This window comes from Trachemys scripta, chromosome 17 (assembly GCF_013100865.1).
Source record: "Trachemys scripta elegans isolate TJP31775 chromosome 17, CAS_Tse_1.0, whole genome shotgun sequence".
NCBI classification, from domain to species: domain Eukaryota; kingdom Metazoa; phylum Chordata; order Testudines; family Emydidae; genus Trachemys; species Trachemys scripta.
The window spans coordinates 5836458-5858278 of record NC_048314.1 but is presented as its reverse complement, the minus strand read 5'-3'; the positions used below and the strand labels follow the sequence as shown (position 1 = coordinate 5858278).

The following is a 21821-nucleotide window of genomic DNA, read 5'->3' as shown; positions in this document are numbered from 1 at the left end:
GGCAGGGGAACCCATGGGGATGGGGATGGCGCATGAGGCCTGCAGGCCAGGCGAACCCATGGGAATGGGAATGCGCATGAGGACTGCAGGCCAGGGGAACCCATGGGGATGGGGATGGCGCATGAGGACTGCAGGCCAGGGGTAGGGCAGGGGAACCCATGGGGATGGGGATGGCGCATGAGGACTGCAGGCCAGGGGTAGGGCAGGGGAACCCATGGGGCCGGTGCATGAGGGCTGCAGGCCAAGGGTAGTGCAGGGGGGCTCAGGGGAATGTGGCTCCAGGCCGAGGCGGCCCATGGGAACGGGGCTGGTGCACAAGGCTGGAGGCCAGGGGTAGTGCGAAGGGCTTCCAGGGGGCCAGGGCTACCGTCTGGGGCTGGGGAACAGGGACTCCGAGCTCGCGACGGGCGCAGGGCGCAACAAGAGGGCGGCAGCGGCCCCTTTAATTCCCCCCCGTTGCGTTGCTCCGCTTCAGTGTTGGCGGCACAAAGCTTCCCGCGAGTGTGACGTCATCGTGTGTGGCCGCTGCCCCACGTAACCCCGCCTAGCACCGCCTCCCGATTGGGTGTGAGGGCCGTGTAGGAGGGTGACGCGAGGCACGACGCGTGCCGTGATTGGCTGAGCGCTGAAGGATGGGAGGTGGTGTGCTGCCCCGCCCCCCGGGTGTGCGCGAGGCGGCGGCGCGTGGCAGTGGCGGCTCCCGGGCTCAGAGTCCCAAGCGCAGGCGGCGGCGCCGAGCCCGGCCCGGCCATGACCGACTTCAAGCTGGGGATCGTGCGGCTCGGCCGGGTGGCCGGCAAGGTGAGGGGCCGCGAGCCGCCCTGGGCGGGGGCCGGGCCGGCGGGAGCGCCCGGCTGGGCCCGAGGGCGGCGGGGACGGGTCGGGGGCGCGGCCGTGGCCGTGGCGGGGGCCCTGGTGGGGGTCGGTCTGCGCGAGGCTGCGGGGGGCTCACCGGGGACTGCAGCGGCGAGCCGCCGTTCCCGGCACATGGGCGGCAGAGCTGCGGCGGGCGTGGGAAGCTCGGCCCTTGCCTGGCGCGTGGCTCGGCCTCTCGCGTGCAGGTCCCGGCTCGGGCTGGGCGGGGGGCGGGGAGCCGGCGCTCGCGCTGGTGTGTCGCTGGGGGAAGCCGCAGTTGCGCATGGAGCTGGGAGTGCGGGAGCTTTGGGGCCGTGTGGTGAGGGGCAGGGTTGTGCGCTGAGCTGGGAGGTGCATGCCATGGCCCCAGAAGGCATTCATATCCCAGTCGCTTTCCAAGCGGTGTAGTCCGAGGCAGGAGGGTAAGAGTTGGGGTTCCACCCTGGGGTGCTAAAAATCTTAGTCCGGATAATAAATGCAATACGGGCATTGGTGACACCAGCTCGGGCTCAGGTCTCTGGCTTTTGTTGTCTATCTGAGATTGCCTGTAAGGCTGCCATTGGTCTTTGGCTGTGTCCATTGGATCTGTCCATTGGTATCTTGGTCCAGCTTCTTAAGTTTGTTTCACAGAGGCACCTGAATGGTACTAATATTTAATCTGCAATGGATATAGACTGGTGATGACTTAACACATTAGTGTTTTAGTTCGTTAGAGCTATAGTGAATTCAGTAAACTTGTTTATTTTTTTTTAGTAGAGTTCTTTCTAAAAGGAAACTCAATTCCCAATTCAGTGTATGACAATTCCATGTACAGCGAACTTTGTAGTAAATTGAGATGCATCTTTGGCATGGTACATGATGGTGATACAGTACTGCATTCTGCTTAGCTAAGTATGTTATACTAAACTGGCCAATGTGTTTTTTTTTCAGGGTTCACCCAGATTTTTGGAAAAGATAGGGGTGGTAGCCCTTAAGTGGTCTCAACTTTGTTCTTCCCTTTGTCTAAGTTAGTGCTGGGGTAATGGAGATTTGAAAGGAATAAGTGTAGATAGAGAATACGTAGAATAACTGTCCTAGAATATTTTAGCAGGGAATTGAATAAGCATAGAAACAGTGAAGAAGAGCTCTGTGGAGCTCAAAAGCTTCTCTCTTTTCACCAGTGGAAGTTGGTCCAATTAAAGATATTATCTCACCCACCTTGTGTGTCTCATAGAAACACTAAGGCATTTTGCTTCACTAAACTGTTGGTGAGCTCTGGAATGTAGACATTCTGTGAAGGTTCTTAATTCTACAGGGTTGAACATATTTTGTCTAGGTTAGGTAATGAGTAAATAACTTGCTACATCACTAATATTTTAATAACTTCTACAATTCTAGTGGATCCTGTAGTAAGCCTAGGGTCTGGGTGCTTTGCCATCCCACTTCACATGGCAAGTCATGGTTGTGTAAGGCAGTGGTTCTTGACCAGGATTCTGAAGTCCCCTGGGGGGCTGCAAGCAGGTTTCAGGGGGGTCTGCCAAAGTAAACTAGAGAGCAGGGCCGGTGTTAGACTCACTGGGGCTCAGGGCAGAAAGCCAAAGCTGCGCAGGGCTGAAGCAAAAGCCCGAGCAACTTAGCTTTGCAGGGGCCCCCCGTCATGTGAGCTACATGCAGTTACCCTGCTTGCCACCCCCTAATGCCAGCCCTGGCTTTTAATCTACTGGATATGCAGAAAAACAGTTGTGGCACAGATGGGCCATGGAGGTTTTTATAGCAAGTTGGGAGGAGCTCAGAAAGAAAAAGGTTGAGAACCCCTGGTGTAAAGAATATAGCTAAAAAATCTGTTCCCAGTAAAGTGATGTCATCAGGAACTGGTTGTGCAGAAGCTGCTTACCTGCGGTGTTAAAATATTGCTAGTTAAATCATACATTGCAGAATAATTTCAGTAATAAAGTTACAGCTGTTCTTAACTGCCTTTAACATGTTTGGTATATTTTAGACAAAGTACACGCTGATAGATGAACAAGACATCCCATTAGTGGAGAGTTACTCTTTTGAGGTAAGTGTTTTGAGCTTTGTTTAAGTTCTCTGAGCCAATGTGGTTATTAGACTCTTGACATACTGTGGCTAGAATAGTGCTAGCAAATCACAATTCCCCTCTCTGGAGAGGATATATAGCTATTAACATTACTACTAGCCTCTACGTCTACAGCATGACTTCTGAACATGGATATTAACATGTAAGACATACATAGCTACAATTGTTAGGCTGCAACCTTGTTTAAAAAGGTTAAGTTATAGGGTAAATCTATAGAGGCAGAAAAGGTGTATTTTCAATCAAGTTAGCTTAACTCAATTGAAACCCCCTCCCCATACCTGGGTAGACACAACCTTTAAGACTGTGGTGTTCACAGACCAGCTAAACTGTCCTTAAAGGTATTAAACTGTGTATGTGGGTGTTAAGGTGGGTGGGGTTGTTTAAAAAACACACCCTTTTTTGTCTGTGTGGAGAAAGATCATGTTTCCCTTTTCCTTCTCCATTCCAGTCCCATTAGCAGCTGCTGTGGTGTGGTGAGGAAAACATAAATTCTGAAGCAACAAGTGTGGGCACTACATGACTCAATGGTGAATTCTGTCTGTCTTTCAAAAGTACTTCTAAGGCCCCTGTACCATTATATCTGAGTCATTACAATTTTTAATGTACTTAGCCTACCAGCATACCTGTGCGATTGGGAAGTGCTGTTATCTCCATTTTACCCGAGGTGACCCGAGGCAGAGAGAGACCAGGTGACTTGTCCATTGTCTGTAGCAGAGCAAAGAACCTAGGCTGGCACCTTAACCACAGGACCATCTATCCTCTTTGCCCATAGCATTTCTGCTGTGTCCAGTCCACCTCTTCCTTCTCCCCAGAACCTTTTGTTCTCTGTCTAATGCAGAAGTATTAAATAACTAAAATCCCATTAAGATGAAGTGGCATATAATCAGTTTCCTGCAGTTGCAGGGGGCAGATGATGTCGGGTGTTGGTCTTTCCTGTCTCCCATTTCCCAAAGGGAATGTTAAGCAATGCTGCTGACAGTTGGATGCCCTTGGTCACAGAATACTCTTTCCTTCTCTCCAGGCTCGGATGGAGGTAGATGCTGATGGAAATGGAGCTAAAATATTTGCTTATGCTTTTGACAAAAACAGAGGAAGGGGATCTGGGCGTCTGCTGCACGAGCTACTGTGGTAGGTGTTGTACAAAGAATTAATATATTAAAGGTTTCAGTCAAGGATGTAGCTTGCAATCTTCAGCTTGTTTGTACATTAAATAATGCATTATGAACACTAACAGTGGGTGTAATTAGAGATCTTGCTGTGTTAAAAGGCTTAATGCAGAACAAAACCAGTCTCTCTGTAAGAAATGTTGGTCATGGGAAACTAATTGTTTGCCCATCTATACCCATAGGTTAAATCTAGGAGTTACTAAATTCCTAGAACCTTTGGGTTCTGTTCACCCCATGATATGCAAGTATAACTCCCAGTAGTACCAGTGAGATGTGAAGGTTTTGTGTTTGCTCAGTCTTCTGAATGATTGATTGGGATAGGACAATGCTAAAGGTTCAACAGACTGTTTCAACATAGTGGTGCTTTGTTTGCTGCTAACTTTAAATTTTGCACACTTTATTGAATGCTAGTCAGTGCTTTAGATTCTCTGTCAGGCAAGTCACCTGTGCCTGTCTAAACACTTCAGAGGCTGACTTGATATATTCAGTACTTTACAAAGTTAAATAACCAGTTTAAAGTGTGTGTTCTCCTGTCTAGCTATCTTGTAGGAAATTATTTTGCTCCCTTTCATGCACAGAGCAAATCCTTGACTATCATTGGTGACTAAAAACTGAACTTAAAAGTTTGTAGAAAAGGTGAGAGAATCCTGGTGAGAGAATCGTGAAGTAGTCACCGAAAGCCCTTTATTTTGAGACATAAACCTAGGGATATTGTTTGCTGGTCACCTCAATGAGTTTGTATATTTGTTCTAAATTGGAGTTGCCCAGAAATTATCCACTCAAACCTATTGCTTAGTGAATTTTCTGGCTAAATATTCATGCAACTGTGGAACCTCCTGAGGCCCTCCCCAGTAATGTTTTCACATACTGCCCCTCACTGGTGTCTAAGGCCTGATCTACACTGAAATGTTGGGTCAACCCAGCTGTGTCGCTCAGGGGTGTGACATAGCACTGTCTACACCAGAGGTTTATTGTTTAACTATGTCAATAGAAGAGTTCTGCAGTCGACCTAGCTACCCACCTCTCAGGGAGGTGGATTACCTATACTGACAGAAGAAATCCTCCTGGCAGCGTAAGGAGTATCTATGCTGAAGCGTTGCTGCTGTATTGTTTCAAGTGTAGACAAGTCCTTAGCACTCTGCACCAGTTAGGTTTAGTGCCTCTGGCAATGCTGCTAATCTTGTTGCAAAGGTAATTGACTATAATTGTTTGGTAAATCAGATTGCCCACTGCAGTGGACACAAACCTAATGCTGTAATAATTAAAGTCCACAAATAGAATTAATAATTCCATAAAAGGATGCAGCTTCTGTTCAAATGACTGATATTGAAAGTTATCCACATCGTGGTGGTCCAGCTGTTTGCATATTGAGCAGCCCATTCATTCCCTCCTTCAGTAACATGACTACTTTACTGTTTGAATCAATTATAATGAATTCAGTTGAATTGTGTACAAAAAATAGCATCTCTTTATGCTCCCTCCCCATGCATGTGTGCGTTATGATTAAGGCTACGTTTTAGTCACGGGCATTTTTAGTAAAAGTCACAGACAGGTCACGGACAGTAAACAAAAATTCATGGCCCATGACCTGTCTGTGACTTTTACTAAAAACACCTGTGAATAAAACTTGGGGTGGAGGATGCCCCTGCCTGGGGGCCCTGCGGATGCTGGGGGAGGGTGGCCCAGCTGCTTGGGGCAGGGAGTGGGGGGCGCGGGCAGCGGCCCGGGATCTGGGACCCCTGCTGGTGCTTGAGGGAGGGAGGGGCTGCGTGTGGCTGGTGCTGGGGGGTTGGGTTGCTGGGGCCAGCAGGCTCCCTACCTGGCTCCATGCCTCTCCACCCCCCCCCCCCAGTGGCAGAGTTTGGGTGTGGGAGGGGGCAGTGGGTTGGAGAAGGGGACGGGGTGAGGCAGGCTCTGGGCAGCGCTTACCTGGGGGGCTCCCTGGAAGCAGCGACATCCCCCTCGTTCAGCTGCGAGGCAGAGGCATGCAGGCACCACCACCACAGCTCCTGTTGGCCATGGTTCCCGGCCAATGGGAGCTATGAAGCCAGTGCTCTGGGCGGAGGCAGCATGCAGAACTGCCTGGCCACGACTCCGCCTAGCAGGTGAGCCTAATTACTCACACAATGTAGTTGCAGGCACTGTCCAGCTACAGTCTGGTCAGTGGCCTCTAGGGTGACCAGACAGCAAGTGTGAAAAATCGGGACAGGTGGTGTGTGTGTGTGTGTGTGGGGGGGGGTAATAGAAACCTATATAAGAAAAAGACCCAAAAATCGGGACTGTCCCTATAAAATCGGGACATCTGGTCACCCTAGTGGCCTCAGTCTTTTTCCTGCCCCAGTAATCCAAGTTCCAGTGTCATTCAGATTGATTTACATGAATTTGGAGTCATTTAAAAAAAAAAAAAAGTGGAGGGGGGGGACACGACAAAACCCCATGTTTTCCTTGGCAGGCCAAGCCTGACGTTCTGCCCCCCCTCCAAGTGGGCTGTGAGGCTAAAGCACTTTGAGGTCTTTAAATGAAACAATGAAGTGTTGTTGTCCTCATCCAATACCCAGTCACTGTTCCCAACTCCAAGCCTTACCTCTTGTCTAAACCTAATCTCAGAACTGGAGAAAACTGCAGCTGGTAGAAAAATTTGAGTCAGTTGGCATTTTCTGCAAAAATGCAACTTGCACTGCAAGAGCTAAGCTTGTCTGCCTGATGTTACTGATGAGTTGTTGCCGTATTAAGGGTTGTCTACTTACAATCTTGAGTTAGTACAGCATATTGCGGTTTCAAAATAAGTGTTTGCACTGCCTTTGACACCAGTTTAAATAAATTAGTTTAAAATCACAGCTCAGCCCTCAGCACAGGAAACTAGCTACTCCCAGAATGCAAAGAGGAAGCTTGTTTCTCTCTATCCTAATTACTTCAATGGAGTGTGATTCACAGCACTTAGTTGGGACTAAATGGTGACAGCAGCCTAACAACATTGCCATTGTCCTTTGCAAAAAGGCTCCATACTCTTCCCTGTTGTACTTGACCATGTCCTCAGGACAGGCCCTTTGTCCGTTCATTCCCCAAAGCAGGATTTTCATGTCTCTCTGGCTAGTCTGCCCACAAGATGAGTTTTCCTTCCCCATTCATCCTTTTTATTCTTGGAGGCACGAGGAGTCCTGTGGAAAAAATAGCCTGATCATGTAATTAAAGACTCTCCTAGACACGGGGGCCCACATTAAGGTTGCATGTGCAACTTTAATTCAGGCATTTCCTAACGTTTGGCTGCTTGACTTTGCAACTGTAGTGTTTTTCTAACATATGTATTATTTCATAGGGTTTTTAAAAAAGCAAACTGGAAAAAAAAACAAATTCCATCATGTGGCATCCTACTGACATCTATGTACATTAACAGCAGGGTTGGAATATTTAGATCCACTCCACAGGCCTCTACGACTTGAGCTACTGGGGTAACTGATAGAAGTAATAGGTTGTCATCTTATGTGGACCTGCACTCGAAGAGGATGAGCTGCACACTTTCCTAATGGGTTTCACAGATATTTGTTGACAGGAGAGGAATGGAGAGACTCGGGAATCTTGGTCTCTATTCCAGGCTCTGGGCTACCCTAGTAGGCAGACGCTTGTCTGCCCATTCTCCCAGGCTTGACCGCTTCTGCCCCATCACTGGCTCCTTGTCCCAGTCTCCACTCCTCAGTCTTCTCATCCCAGTCTGACTCCCCCAACTCTCCCTGGCTCCATCAGATGCCACCAGTTAAGTCATAGAGAGCACAGGAGGGACAGGCTCTTTGCTCTTGGTTCTAGTGCAGGGGTGGCCAACCTGTGGCTCCAGAGCCACATGCGGCTCTTCAGAAGTTAATATGCGGCTCCTTCTATAGGCACCAACTTCAGGGCTGGAGCTACAGGCGCCAACTTTCCAATGTTCGGGGGTGCTCACTGCTCAACCCCTGGCTCTGCCACTGGCCCTGCCCCCACTCCATCCCTTCCCGCCCCTTCCCCATAGCCTGCCATGGCCTCTCTCCTCCCCTCCAGAGCCTCCTGCATGCCATGAAACAGCTTATTGGGAGGTGCGGGGAGGGAGGTAAATTCTGGTTCCTTCTCAGGCTCAGGTTGGCCACCCCTGTTCTAGTGCCTGGCTCCTCTGGACCTGCGTGGGACAATTAAAAGGAAAATCCAGCTTTGCCCTCTGCAGCCTGGGCTGGAGCATGCTTAGTGGCTGTATGAGGATGACGCATTGCAGTCTGGTCAGCACTGAGAGCAGTGAGGGGCATGTTCATGCTTAGTATGTATGGAATTATCAGAGATCTTTACTGCTAAGTTCTGATGTCTTCATTGAGCATGTGAAAACTGCCATTTTTGAAAGGCTTGTGACCACATTTGGGTGGATTTTCACGGGGAAGGCAAAAGGCACATTGTTGATGCAAAGGCTATCCCTGGTTTAAAGCACGGAGGTGCTAGAGCATTTCAAAGAAAAGGACTCAAGAATTTTTTAACATGGACAAAATATTTTTCCTGTTCCCTGTTCTCAGGAACAGTTGAACCTTTTTGGCTGAAATTTTCCAAAAATATCCAGCCTGAGGCAGACACTCAGTGTGGAAAATTTTAGCTCAAACTGTTAAAATTTGGCAAAGTTTTATAAGCAACTGAAAACAGGGACTTATAATGGGAAGTGTGGGGCAACCTGAATAAGCTGTGCCACCATCCCCACATGTAATACCTTTTATGTTCATTGCTCCTACTGTTAAAATTCTCTTATAGTGCTGTAAATTACTCATTACTTTACAAAGCACATAGCCGGATCCAGCTCCCTGGCCTGCAAACTTGCACTCTGAGATGTAAGACATGAAGGAATAATTCAGGACAGGGATGATTTAGTGAGAAAGATTGCTACAATAAATGAGTTGGGAATGGAAAAGGAGGATGGGCCAGGAATAACACTTGCACATGGACAAGGAATAGATTGATGGGGTGAAAGAGAGAAGATGAAAGAAACAGTAATGGGGGGAGGCATGTAGGGAATGAAATGAGTAGGAGGAAATAAATGTTAGTTGGGGGGGGGGGGGGGGGATTTATATAGCAGGGCCTGTACATGCTAATTATCCAACCTCTTTGTTTAAACAAGTCTCTATTTGTACCTGCTGGTCACGAAAGCCCACAATGCCTCCAAAGGAGTCTTTATAGTGTATACTGTATACAATTACAGGCACTAAAATGGTGCTTGCTGGTCACTGGTGAAGCTCTGGAGCCTTTAAGTCTTTGCTTAGAGACTTCCTAATGGAGCTCTAGCTGTAGTGTTGCATGTGCATGTCACAGGTGCACCTAAGTGTAGCTGATCTAATCCATCTCTTGACTGTCCTATTTTCTTGCAGAAGTGCTATAACATTTATTTTGTAATTTTATTTTTCAATTAAGGGAGTAGACTGTGGCCTTACAATTAAAGTTTTCAGATAGAGCACTTTTATGACAGAATAGTAAACTTGTGGAATAAGTCTTTACTACTAATAAGAATGCTGCGAAGATCTGTCACTACAGTGACGTGAATGGTATCTCTGATACACTACTCCTTCTGTCAAGAAACACACCACTTATAGTCTATGGAGAACTGTTCTTTGCTGTGAACTGCAAATTGTATTTAATCTCTTCCAGGGAGAGGCACCGGGGAGGGATTGCCCCAGGATTTCAAGTGGTGCATCTGAACGCAGTGACGGTGGACAACCGACTGGACAATTTGCGTTTAGTCCCGTGGGGATGGAGACCCAAAGCTGAAGACATTTCTAGTAAACAAAGGTATATCAACACAATATTTATGGGTGAGATGTAATGGAGCTCAGGAGTAAGCTGCATCCAACAAATTAACTTGGAACTATCTTCAAAATTCACTTGCCTTTTCCAGACTATTTTCTAACAAAAACCTAAACAAACGAACCTTGATCTAACACCACCCTATTTGATCTTGAATAGCTCACAATTTCTGTCCCTGCATTTCCCCATCTGAAATGGAGAGAACAATTTATTGTGGTTTATAGATAAAACAGAGCCTGTTATCACTGTGACCAAATGTCTCCCCTCCTTTTCTGTTCTTTGTCTTTTAGAATCGTGGCAGGGACACACAAACCAACAAAATTTCCATTGATGATGATCAGAATTTAGATTGTGTTTTTTTTTTTTAAACTTTGCCAAACCAAAAAAAAAGGCCTGACCTTATTAGTTTGACTTGCGCATAATTACTTTGTCTATTTTGATGTGACATTGACAATATGTGGTTTAATTATTATAAAGCTTTACCTTTTTGGAGTTTTAATGTGTTCTTTTATTAAATAATTGTCTAACCCTCCCCCCTGTAATCTTCCGCAACTGTGAAAACATAGATTAAAATTTTAAAAAAATTAAAATACATCGATATCTACTGAAACAACAAAAAATTGAATTCTCCCAAGACTATATCATAATTGTTTTCTTCTTTCAACAATCAAAATCTTGTTGGCTACAAATGTACCTTTTTATTAAACTTGCATACATTCCATTCCACTTGGATTATGGCATTTGGGCATCATAAAACTAAGTCTGCAGTTTTAACTGGATTAAGGATTTCAGTTCCTGTCCTAAACAGTTAACGCTACCCAGCAGCCTCCTAACGTTCCAGAAGCTGCTACAGTGCAGTTGATGAAGTGTTCCCTGTGTGTAGCTTGTAAAGTGCTTACGATCAGGAGTTATGTGACTTGAAGTAGATGGCTTAGGCCATCAGGAGTGCTTATTTGGAGTCATAGTTTGACATCACAATAGTTTTGCAGTAACTACCTGTGATACCAGGATTTCTCAGGTCAAGTAGAAGCATCAGCTGATGCAACAACTATCTAGCAGATGTTTCTGTAATGTCCATCACTATAGTGTCTAATGTTGAAACAATCCTTTCACTTGTGTTGCACTACTAGTAATAAAGATCACTCAATCCCCATAATATGTATTGAAGTGTTGAGTCGTATAACAAGCCAAGCATGACAATATTGGAACTGGCCAATATCAAGCAATAAAAGACAAAAACCTACCTCCTGCAACTTGAGGAAACTAAAATTAAATCAAAAACATCAAGGGAGACGATATCTCAGCCTCAAGTGCAAACTATTTTGGGGGTCTTTCTAACATAGTTTAGTGCAGAGAAAAATCTTGCCACATACCATTAGGTCTGATAAATCCAGTGCTTGATGTGCAAATATTGTGTTGAAGCCTGTGGCATGTCCTTTAGTCATCTGGCATTTAGCTGCTTATAGGGCACTTGTGGCTCTTATCCTGGGGCACCAAAATACCAGCAAAGCTCATATGAGCCAACAAACGCAGTGGGATTCAAACTTAATATGTATTCAGATTAAACACGAAGTGAGTTACTGGAATCAGATTCCATCCTACTGTGCTAGCATATTATGAGAGCCTGAGACTGTGCTCCGCTGCATAGACTGTGGCCCAATAAGTTTCAGACCTCACTCATCTCCCTGGGTGATGTTTTGTTTTAATTGTATGGTGCAGCCTGAATAACATTAGAACAGTGTTCGTGTTATGTTAGTGGAGACCTATGGGCTTCAATCCCATTGTAGCACCTTAATTTCTTCTTTGTCTACTAAATTGAAATAGCTGCAGCACCAGTAAGATGATGGTGTTCAGAGCATTGGTCAATTTAAGAAACTTCCTTTCAGAAGCCGGTGAATGGCAAGAGTTTCTACATTAGAGCAGGCCAGAAGAGCTCAAACAGGGGAATAAGCCCTTTGATTGACCCTTATTTAAATACAATGTCCTCAATTAAACATGTTTTGGTGGTGGCTTTTGCATCAGGCCTGAAACAGGAATCCTGAAAAGAGGCCGGTTAAGGAATGCAAATGGACCCTTAACTCTAATGGGGTTAAAGACGGTGTCTGCACTACCTACTTCACAACTTGAATCAGTTTTAATTTCCATAAATGTCTATTCTAAACCCATGAAATAAACATGTTTTTCCATTAAAGGGAACAAAGTCTGTACTGGCTGGCGATCCAGCAGCTTCCCACAGATCCAATAGAAGAGCAGTTTCCTGTGTTGAATGTAACGCGGTATTACAACGCTAATGGGGACGTTGTGGAGGAAGAGGAAAATTCATGCACATACTATGAATGTCACTACCCCCCATGCACAATGATTGAAAAACAGGTGTGTTCAAAGTGCATTGAAAGTAGCGATGGAAGAGACCCATTAGGCCACTTTGTGTCCAAGAATTGTTCCCTGCAGTGTATTCTCCAGTGCTTTGCCTTGTCTAGTTTTAAGTGTCTCAAGCCATCACTAATGATCTTCATCTGAATCCCTATAGAAGAAAATTCCCTGCCCTAATAACTGCAAGGTATTTTTTCTAGTAGCGTTAATTTTCTTTTTCATTTGAATTTCATTACTCCCCATTAGATCGCCTTAACAATTCCTTGGGCTTCGGGGTGTTTATACTCTGAGTAATTGGCTGTATACCACAGTTACATGTATAATCCATGCAGACTGAATATCAAAATGCTTTAGCAAGTATGCATGGTGGGAGATACACAAAGTGGGCTATTCCAGATGATGACCTGCAAAGAAGGCTCTTCTGCTATCAGTGGCAAGGTTGTGAAGGGACAGCAAGGCAGCCAGTGATGGGGAAGGGTTGAGCAAATCCACTGAGGGTTTTAAAAATAGGAAATCTTGAACTGGAACCTGAACTGATCTGATAGAACAAGAGGGTGTTAATTCTGCTTTGTATGTCAGAAGATGGGCAGTAGCATTCTGTGCCTGCTGGAGAGCTGCAGAATACTGAAAAGAGGGGAGTTGCATTAGACGAGGTGATAAAGCTGTGGATGAAGATCTGAGCAGTAGAGGAGTCAAAGTAGTAGCATGCCTGGCCATTGCTAGGAAGGAGGTGATAGGCAGCCTTTAGACAAGGGAGTTTTGGAAAGAGAAACTGGCAGAGAGTAGATTGGGTGAGGGGTGGTCTGAGGGCTGAGCCTCGTCTCAATGAAGCAGATGTGTCCTTGTCTGAGCAAGGAGGGATTTTTTTCCTTTTGATAGTGAATGCTGAGCAGGATAATCTTCAAGAGATGCAGGTTACCCCCTGGATCCTCCCAAATTAAGTGCTTTAAAAAAAAAAAAAAGCTTTAAACATGGTGAACCTTTAAGCAAACACATACCTTAATGTATGAGTCTTAAATGTGCTAACTCCCGAACAGGGATCTCCATCTCTTTTTCTCCCTTCCCCCTTTGGGACCAATATCGCAAAGCCCCCTGATGATCCACAAGTTTGAGGGCTGAGCCTCTGCAGTATTTCTAGTCTCTTTCCTGATCTGGGAACACTTGGACTGTCTGGCAGAACTATAACACTGTAAGAACAAATGTGAAACTGTGGTCTCAGCTCATTACACCTGTTAACTTCTCAGTGCTGCAATTGCCCTTAGAGCATAAACTAGTGCAATGGTTGCACATCCTGCTGATTCAGGGAAATCTAATTGTTGGATGTTCATATTTCCCAAATGCTGATAGATTTATGGTGGGGCTTGTCCATGTGTTGGGCTTCTTGGGGAATGGCTTACCTGGACTCTTGGGGCTGAGCTGGCTAACTGATAGTTGTTCTGTTTTTTCTAGTTACGTGAATTCAATATATGTGGCCGATGCCAGGTAGCAAGGTACTGTGGGTCTCAGTGCCAGCAGAAGGACTGGCCTGCTCACAAGAAGCACTGTCGGGAGAAGAAACGAACCTTCCAGCAAGAGCTCGGACCAGAACGATGACCAGGTGGCACAGGCCTCTCAGCAGCAGGATTCCTTCTCAAAGGCATTGGACTCTTGCTTTTGCACAGTAATGACAGACTGCTTATTGAAGCCAGAGGCACTGAAGAAGACAAACCCTGTGATGCTTGAGTAGAACAGCTGACTGGACTGAGCCAGTTCTGACTGGTGCTGTGGAAAGGGATTGGGTCTTCCCTTCCAGTATTGTATTCTCAAGCAAAAAGACTACTGTGGAGGCTCCAGGCAGGAAGCTTCTCATTATTTATATGTTAATATGTTTGTAAACTCATGTACAGATTTTTGTTAGAAATTCTCAATAGGACTCATTTACTGTAATGTTCAGATGAGAACACATTGTTGGTCTACAAGTAAAAAAACTGTCATGTAGCAAAAGCTTTTCCTCCCATGTGGCTAAACAGTATCTGTGGCTGTGCCAAGGCCAGGAGACTGGCTTAGACATCAGCAGTTACTCTGGAGAACTCTGCATGGAAGTTATATTTTAAAAAAGCAAAACAAACAAAGTAAAGGGTTGGAATGAATTGTTGTCTGCTCTGCTCTGTAGTTTTCTCTTGTTCCCTTTTAGCCATTTCTGAAGCTCAGTAACACTTGGTCTTTACATCTCTTACTAAGCATTTTCTTTCTAGTACACCAAGCCTTGACACTGGGCCAGAATTCAGGGCATCATCAACAAGGAGACTGGAAGGGCATGGAGCTAGTTGATTCCACTTGCACTGGAGAAGGGCTGCTAGAGATCATGCTTTGGGTTTGCAGAAAGTTTAAATCTGGTTTCCTGCTGTCAAACCTTTGCATGCTCATGAATGTGTACCTTTAGCCAAAGGATCTTCTCTTGCTTTTCCAGATGTTTGTAACTGATCTGGTAGGTATAGTGGTTGCTTTGGGATACTCCTTACTTTAAAGAGATGCTATCAATATGAAAATCATATATTTCTGAATTTTTTTACTTAATAGTGCAAATTAACACCAAAAATGTGGGAGGAAAATTTTTTTGACCTGCTTTGGAAAAGAATTATTTTGGGCCCTCTTGCTTTATTATGTATAACAGATACCTAAACATTATGCTTACTTTTCCTTAGAAATACCAGAAACGTCAAATTTGGGTGCTCTCGATTGTTTTTGAGGGTCTAAATGGATGACTCAAATATGCAGTGTAAATGTTCTCAGTCCTTAATAGAAAGGAGTGAGGTATTGAATTCTTAAATAGCTTTTCTGCAAGTTTTTAGTGAAACAAGTGTTACCCTGAAGAACCTGAAAAAAATCACTTCAGTTGGGTTTCACTTCTTTGGTACATGGGTCAGTCCTCCTAGTTCATTTGTCTTGAGAGTCTGCAATGAAAAACCCAGTAGTTTTACCAGTCATACTTGAACAGATATAAGGGCCTTTTATTCTTGTAGCTTAAACCCCCTTCTCAAGCAACATAAACTAAGCCCAAGAAAAAGCCCTCTCGTGGGAATGTGTGTACCTGGAGTTATACCAGTATAACTATACTGGTTTTAATTAACACCTTAGCATATAAAATCACACATAATTAGTTACTTTAAATGAACCAGTAGACGTTCCTGTGAATGCAAAAAGGGACATAGATACATATGATGCTGGTCCTGTTTTCTGCTTGTTTAAATAGGCAGGTAATTAGCATGACTGACTTTTTTTTTCATGGCACTATCTCAGTGCACTGGCACTAAGGACCACAATCCCTTTCCACAGCACTTGATTACAAAGGATTTTTAATCACTGTACGGAACAGTCTGTTAGAAATAATGTTTAACTTTTTGCTATAGTGGTAGGTTTTATTTGTAAAAAAACAAGGTGAGCATAGATGACTTACCTGGATACTGTTAGGGGCTAACTATGAATGTCAGATAACTTTAATTTCAGGATTGCAAAGTTTTGAGAAACGCTAATGAAGAAGATGAGTCTATTAAGTACAGAAAGCTGTGAAGCCATTGGCTCACAGCTAAGAATTAGGAGAGAAAGCCACTTATCTCAAAAATTAAACTCTGCTGTGGAATGGAGAGAGAAGATACTAGAAATAGGAAGAGGCAGTGGCAGGAATTGTTGGAAAAGGGTAACGGTGGAGTGGTTTCCAGCTCTGGCCCAGTTTCATGGAAGGAACCAGTGAATATGGAGGCTGCTCTGGTGAGTTAGGTAGCAGGAAGGAAGAAAACCTGCTCTGTTAGAAGTGGGGCTGGTAGAACTCCATATTAAAGTGGTCCAATGCTTCTCATTACAAGACTGTTTTCAGTTGCTTATAACTGCCAAGCTGTAGCTGGGTTGACGTTTTTCCATGTTGTGTCTGCCTCAGGCTGAATTTTCTTGGAAAATTTCAGCCAAAATGGTTCAGCTGTTTCTGAGAATAAGGTTAGTGAAAATGTTTTTCACATGTTAAATCCTTTTGAAATACTCTAGCACTCCCTTGCTTTGGAGCAGAGAAGTAAAGTTTGGCAGGGTAGTGGCCTTTGGCAGGGATGTGCCTTTTGTCATCCCTGTGGCAATCCGCTCATTTTTGGCCAAATTAGCCTTTGAGCATGTGTGGACTGATTCCCCCCACGTCTGAGACTTGCTGCATTTTCACAGCTAAAATCTCCACAGATTCTGTCCTCATTGAGCATGCTCAAGCCTCCCACCATGCCTATTGCTGATCACACTGAGTATGTGCCAGCCCAGGGCTACCATGGAGGCAAAGCCAGAGTTTCTCTGTAATGGCTGCTGCTGGCCTGGGTGGGGCTGAGCACTGGAACGGAGACCGGGGGCCTTTCTCTTCTATGCTTTTCAGTGATCCCATCACTGGTGCCCAGGCAGCATAAAGGAAGAAGCTGCATAACTTGAATGCAAAGGGGACAAAAAATGGACCCTGGGCCCAGTGGAGGTAAAGTAGAAGATTTGGACAAGGAGTCTAGTGAGACAAGGACTGTAATGCATGGGGGTGGACAGGGAGAGGGAGGAATGGCCATTTGAGACTATTGTGCAAGGAGAAGGTTATGGAGACTGGGACTGGTTGGGTAAGGAGAGGGACTGGAGCTGATGGGGGAAATGGGCCTGGGAGCCGAGGTTTGAGATTGAGCAAACAGATTGGGATTAGAAACCGGTAGGGGTGAAGGAGAGATAGGGAAAGGAGCTGGGCTGTGGGGTGAGAACAGGCTGGCTGGTCAGAGACTGGGATTAGACTAGATGACCTCCTGAGGTCCCTTCCAACCCTAATATTCTATGATTAGGTGTTGGAAGAGGGAGAGACTTGGGTTTTGTGGGGTGGGGAGATTCTGTCTCAGAGACAAGGCAGCTAGGACTGGCTGGGTGAGGAGAGAAGGTAGGATGAGAAGCCTGAGGAGAGGGGACTGGGAAGGTGAAAAGACTGAGACTGGGACAAAGCCAGGGGAAGGGGAAATACAGGACTGGAACAGGTTGAAGGGAATGGGGAAGGAGGAATCAACCTTGTGGGAAACTGGCAAAAAGTTCATTTGGGCAGACTTCTCTTCAGAATCTGGAATGGGACCCAGGATTCCTGAGTCTCCCCATTCCCCTGCTGTCGGAAAACATATGTGATCTCACAGGCAAAGTGCAGGTCTCATCCCCTTCTGGTGCAAAGAGGGTGACCCATGTGGGTGTCAAGATGCCATATGATGGAATATCATTTTTGTTTGTTTTTTTAAAAATGTAGGAAATTACAAAACACATTTACAGAAAATTACTGCTGTAAAATCAAATACTCAAAAGTTAGGAAATGCCAGAACTAAGGTTGCCTGTGCAACTTTAATTTGGCCCCCTGGGTGTATGCATTACAATAGTTTTCTTTTCATAACATCAATTTTTTCCCACAGGCTTCTGTCTCATTTTGTGCACATACTAGATCATCTCTGGGGATGAAGCAAGGGTGTGTAGCGAAGGATGCTACTGTTTGTAAGACCCTTCCCTTGTTTGTTGTGGAAGTTGGAAGGTATGCAGGGAATGAGGCAGGGGACTTCAGGAAGACTGTCCCTATGGGTGCTCCGCTGTAGCAGTGCCTCCTGCACCTGGGATAGGCGATCTTCCTCAGCAGTGCCTGTCAGACCACATGTGCACCTCGCGCTGGAAGTGGGATGTATATATAGTGCTGTGCAGTCTGGCCACCTCCCAATTCCTTCTCTGCCACAGAGTCTGTGTTGGCTCCGAAGCAGAACTCCAGGTGTTGTACCAGCGTTAAAGTAGACTTCTTTAGGTTCATGCAGAAGCCTAGATTCATAAACAGGTCCATTGTCACCCAGATGGCCTGGAGAATGTCTGTTTCAGATGGGGTCTTGAGGAGACAGTTGTCGAAGTATGGAAAGATGATGCCTTGTTTCCTTAGGTAGGCAACGACTACTGCAAGAACTTTGGGGAATACCCAAGGAGCTACAGACAGTCTGAAAGGCAGTACCTTGTACTGATAGTGGTTGGCACCCATGGCAAATTGGAGAAATTGCCTGTGGGCAGGGTGTACTGTGATAAGTAAGTATGCATCTTGGAGGTTGAGGGCTGAGAACCAGTGCTGGAATAATAGTGAAGAGGGCAACCATCTTGAAGTGTTGCAGTTTGACAAACTTGTTTAGATTTTGAAGGTCCAGGACGGGGTTGCCAGCTGCTGGATTTCTTCTGGATGAGAAAATGGGAATAAAAACCATACTCTGTGTTCGAAAGGGACTGGTTCTATGGTGCCCAGTTGCAGAAGCTTTATTTCTCCCCATAGAATGGATTAGTGAAAGGGGTCCCTGAAGAGGGAAGGGGGGGGTGGGATAGATAGGAAGGGGTTGGAGTATCCTTCCCTGACTATTTCTAGAACCCACTTGTCTGAGGTGATTAGTCTCCCTGATGGAAAAAATGGAGCTACTCAATCGCCAAACTGGTGGGATATCGAAGATGATTGGAATGACTGGAAGAGGGAGAGGCTTCTTGGGGCCTTGACCACACCTTCAAAATTGTTGCTTGGCTGCAGGTGTGTGAGAGGTAGCGCCTTGAGGAGTGGGCTGTCTCTTTGGCAGGGGGTCTTTGTCTTAGGCGCTGGGTGCCATAGTACCATCGAGGAGTGTACTGCAGTGGTCAGGATTGCAGAGGGAGATGAGACTTCTCTGGGCATCTCTTTGGCACTGGTGTGTAAATGCCAAGAGTGGAGCAGTGGTCCCCAACCTTTTCTGTGGGGCGGGCGCCGGACGACTAGCCGCCGAGGACTGTGGCCGCCGGACAAGCGAAATGCTGCCATGAAGCGGCAACGTCAAGAGGCATCATTGAGAGGCGTCGCTGCTGAAATTTGGTGGCATTTCAGCGGTAGTGCTTCTCAACGTTGCCGCTTCTCAATGGCATTTCGGTGGCTGCTTGTCCAGCGGCCAGTAGGCGGGTGCACATGGATGCCCCGGCGGGCACCGCGTTGGGGACCCCTGGAGTGGAGAGTAACTCAGAAGTCTTTAAGGGAGTGCAGGGAATTGTTTGCACGCTCCATGAATAGTTTGAGGCCCTCAAAGGATAAGTTTTCAACTGAGGTTTATACCTCAGGAAAGCCTGAGAGGTGCAGCCATGGAGTTGCAATGGAGCGGGAAGCTGTATCTGCAGAGTCTAAGGAGGCTTGTAGGGCTGTTTGGGCCAAGAAGTGTCCCCCAAATATTAGCATCTGAAATTGTTCTTTCTTGGCCTCCGGAAGGTCATGGCAGAGATCCTATAACTTGGAGTAGTTAAGGTAGTTATACTTAGTCATAAGAGCCTCGTAATTCAATATTTGAGATTGGAGCATGGCTGATTAATAAATTTAATCATTTCCAGTTTGTGCTGATGGTTAGAATGAGATTGGTATTGTCGGCCTTTCTCTTGACTACCAGAGAATTTGAGGCGGGATGTGAGAACAGAAATTCCTCATCCTTTGCTGGAACATATTTCTTGTTGGTGGGTGTGCAGGTCGAAGGGATGGATGCTGGGGTCTGCCAGAGCACTGTTGTGGGATCAAGGAGAGCCTCATTGATAGGTAGTGAAATTTTGGAAGAAGAGGATGTGTGCAGGATATCAAGCAGCTTATGCTACTGATCTTTCCCTTCCTCCAAAGGAATCTGGAGGGAGTTTGCAATCCTGCGGAATAACTCCTGAAGGTGCCTGAAGTAATCAGCAGTCACAGGAGGTGGGGCATGATAGCTTCATCAGGGGAAGAAGAGCAGAAATATAGTGTTGGTTGAGCTTCCTCCTCCTGTTCATCCTCCTCAGCCAGTACCAGCGGAGGTTCGGTCTCTGGTGGGCGACAGACCGATGGAGAAGGGAGAGGTGTAGGGCTCTGGCTTTGTTCCATGGGAGGTTTCCCGAATTGTGCCCTATGTATGGCCCAAGGGTCCCAATATGGTCTGTGTAGAGGGAGTGGAACGTGTAGTTGCATCCATGGTGGTCCATACTGTGATGAAACATGAAACTGGGGTACCCCTGAGCCCTCTAGCTCACCAGCCTGGGCACCCTCTAGCACTGTGCTGCTGTGACAAGCTGCAGACTGCTCCCAGTCCTGCACTCACATAAACTTTTACACAGGCAGGGACACACCCAACTGCAGTTTTATGAATGCTGCTTCTTAGCTACTCATGAATTAACAATAGAGAGATTCCAGCCAGCTCACCCCCCCAGCTCCACGACCTAGGACGCCAAAGCTGTACCCTCTTGCCCTGGTCAAAAGCCTGACCGGTATAAGTTTATTACCCAGTCCGCCCCTCCTTCAAAGTGGAAAGGACCATGCACCAGTTTTTGTTCCTGAGCAGATTTCCCAAGCACTTCTAGCAAAACACCGTTTTAGGTAACAAAACAAATGTTATTAACTACAGAAAGATAGATTTTTAAGTGAGTATAAGTAGTAAGAGTATAGATTACCTAAGAAATAAACAAAAACACAATCTAAGCTTTATAAACTAGACAGGATTTGAATCAAGCTGTGTTAGATAGTACAAACAGTCCACCAAGCTTCTGTAGACAGGCAGGCTTTCTTTTTTCCTGTCTGGGACCTCCTTCCCCAGTTCAGTCTTTGTTCCTAAGGTGTTTTCAGGTGTTGTGGTGTTTGGGGAGTGAGGCCAAGTGATGATGTCACTTCCCCCTTTTTATATATTCTTCCAGCTTGCTAGAAAGGTCTTTTGCTCTGACATGGGTCAAACAGTCTCCTTTGGGTACGTGCTATCTCTGAGAGGTTTTCATTGTACACAGTTCCTGGGGTAATCCTTGTGAGTGTTTGTATTCTCCTCAATGGGCCATCAGTGTTGTTTGGTCTTTTTATTGTTATACCAGAAAGGCTGCTTGTGAATATTACCAACCACACAACATGTTTCAGTGGCACATACATCGCAAAACTTCATATACAATGATAGCACATACAACTTAACAGGATATTAATGTTCAACAGATTTAAGATTTTAAAATATCTTACTAAGCATACTTTGTACAAAACATAATTATATCACCATGGTGAATATGGGGTGCAGAGTGTTACTTTGGGGCACTGAGTGCCACACATACCAGGATTGTGCTCCAAATGTGGATTGTAAATAGTGAGGATGTGTAGATAGGTAGTTGTTGGAGCATCTTGAATAAGAGGGTGTGATGGAATCGTTGTCATCCTCCTCTTCTTCCTCCTTGTCACTGGAGAAGGGAGGGGCCGTCCTTGGAGGAGAAAAGGAAGAGTGTCGTGAGAAGTGGGGGGAAGTCCTGTCTGAGGAGAGGTGATCAGGAGTGTCAGATACCCTAAAGACCTGCTTGTTTCTGAATTCCTGTGGAGGAGGAAGGAGCATCATCGATGCCGGTGTATGACTCTGTGCCAAAGGAGAGATGCATTCCCCTGAGCAGCCAGCAGGTGGAGCTAGAGACTTGCCCAGTGCTAACAATTTTGACGGTGCAGAGGACTTGCTTGGCTTCATCGGTGCTATAAAGGACACCGGTGACGGTGGTTTTGTGGGTGTTGTAGCTCCTGCAGCTGGTCTGTC

The 21821-nt window shown here is 45.9% G+C and overlaps 1 protein-coding gene across 2 annotated transcripts; it reads left to right on the top strand.

The window, feature by feature from the left end:
* The first annotated feature begins 663 nt into the window (after positions 1-663).
* ZMYND19 (zinc finger MYND-type containing 19) lies at positions 664-14399 on the top strand. 2 transcript variants are annotated; one of them, XM_034793321.1, is made up of 6 exons: positions 664-801; positions 2834-2893; positions 3954-4060; positions 9742-9882; positions 12090-12270; positions 13720-14399. In XM_034793321.1, exons 1-6 carry the CDS (start codon positions 751-753, stop codon positions 13861-13863), a joined length of 684 nt encoding a protein of 227 aa, XP_034649212.1. In that variant the 5' UTR covers positions 664-750; the 3' UTR covers positions 13864-14399. The 2 variants fall into 2 exon arrangements, with proteins under 2 accessions (XP_034649212.1, XP_034649213.1); XM_034793322.1 differs by lacking the exon at positions 664-801 and adding an exon at positions 3381-3459.
* The last annotated feature ends 7422 nt before the right edge of the window (positions 14400-21821 follow it).

What these genes read in the sequence shown, in the direction of transcription:
- ZMYND19 (XM_034793321.1), top strand. Translation starts at nt 751, where the DNA reads ATGACCGACTTCAAGCTGGGGATCGTGCGGCTCGGCCGGGTGGCCGGC. An exon ending in CTGCTGCACGAGCTACTGTG is followed by an intron (nt 4,061 to 9,741) that starts GTAGGTGTTGTA and finishes AATCTCTTCCAG; the next exon opens with GGAGAGGCACCGGGGAGGGA. An exon ending in GCACAATGATTGAAAAACAG is followed by an intron (nt 12,271 to 13,719) that starts GTGTGTTCAAAG and finishes TGTTTTTTCTAG; the next exon opens with TTACGTGAATTCAATATATG.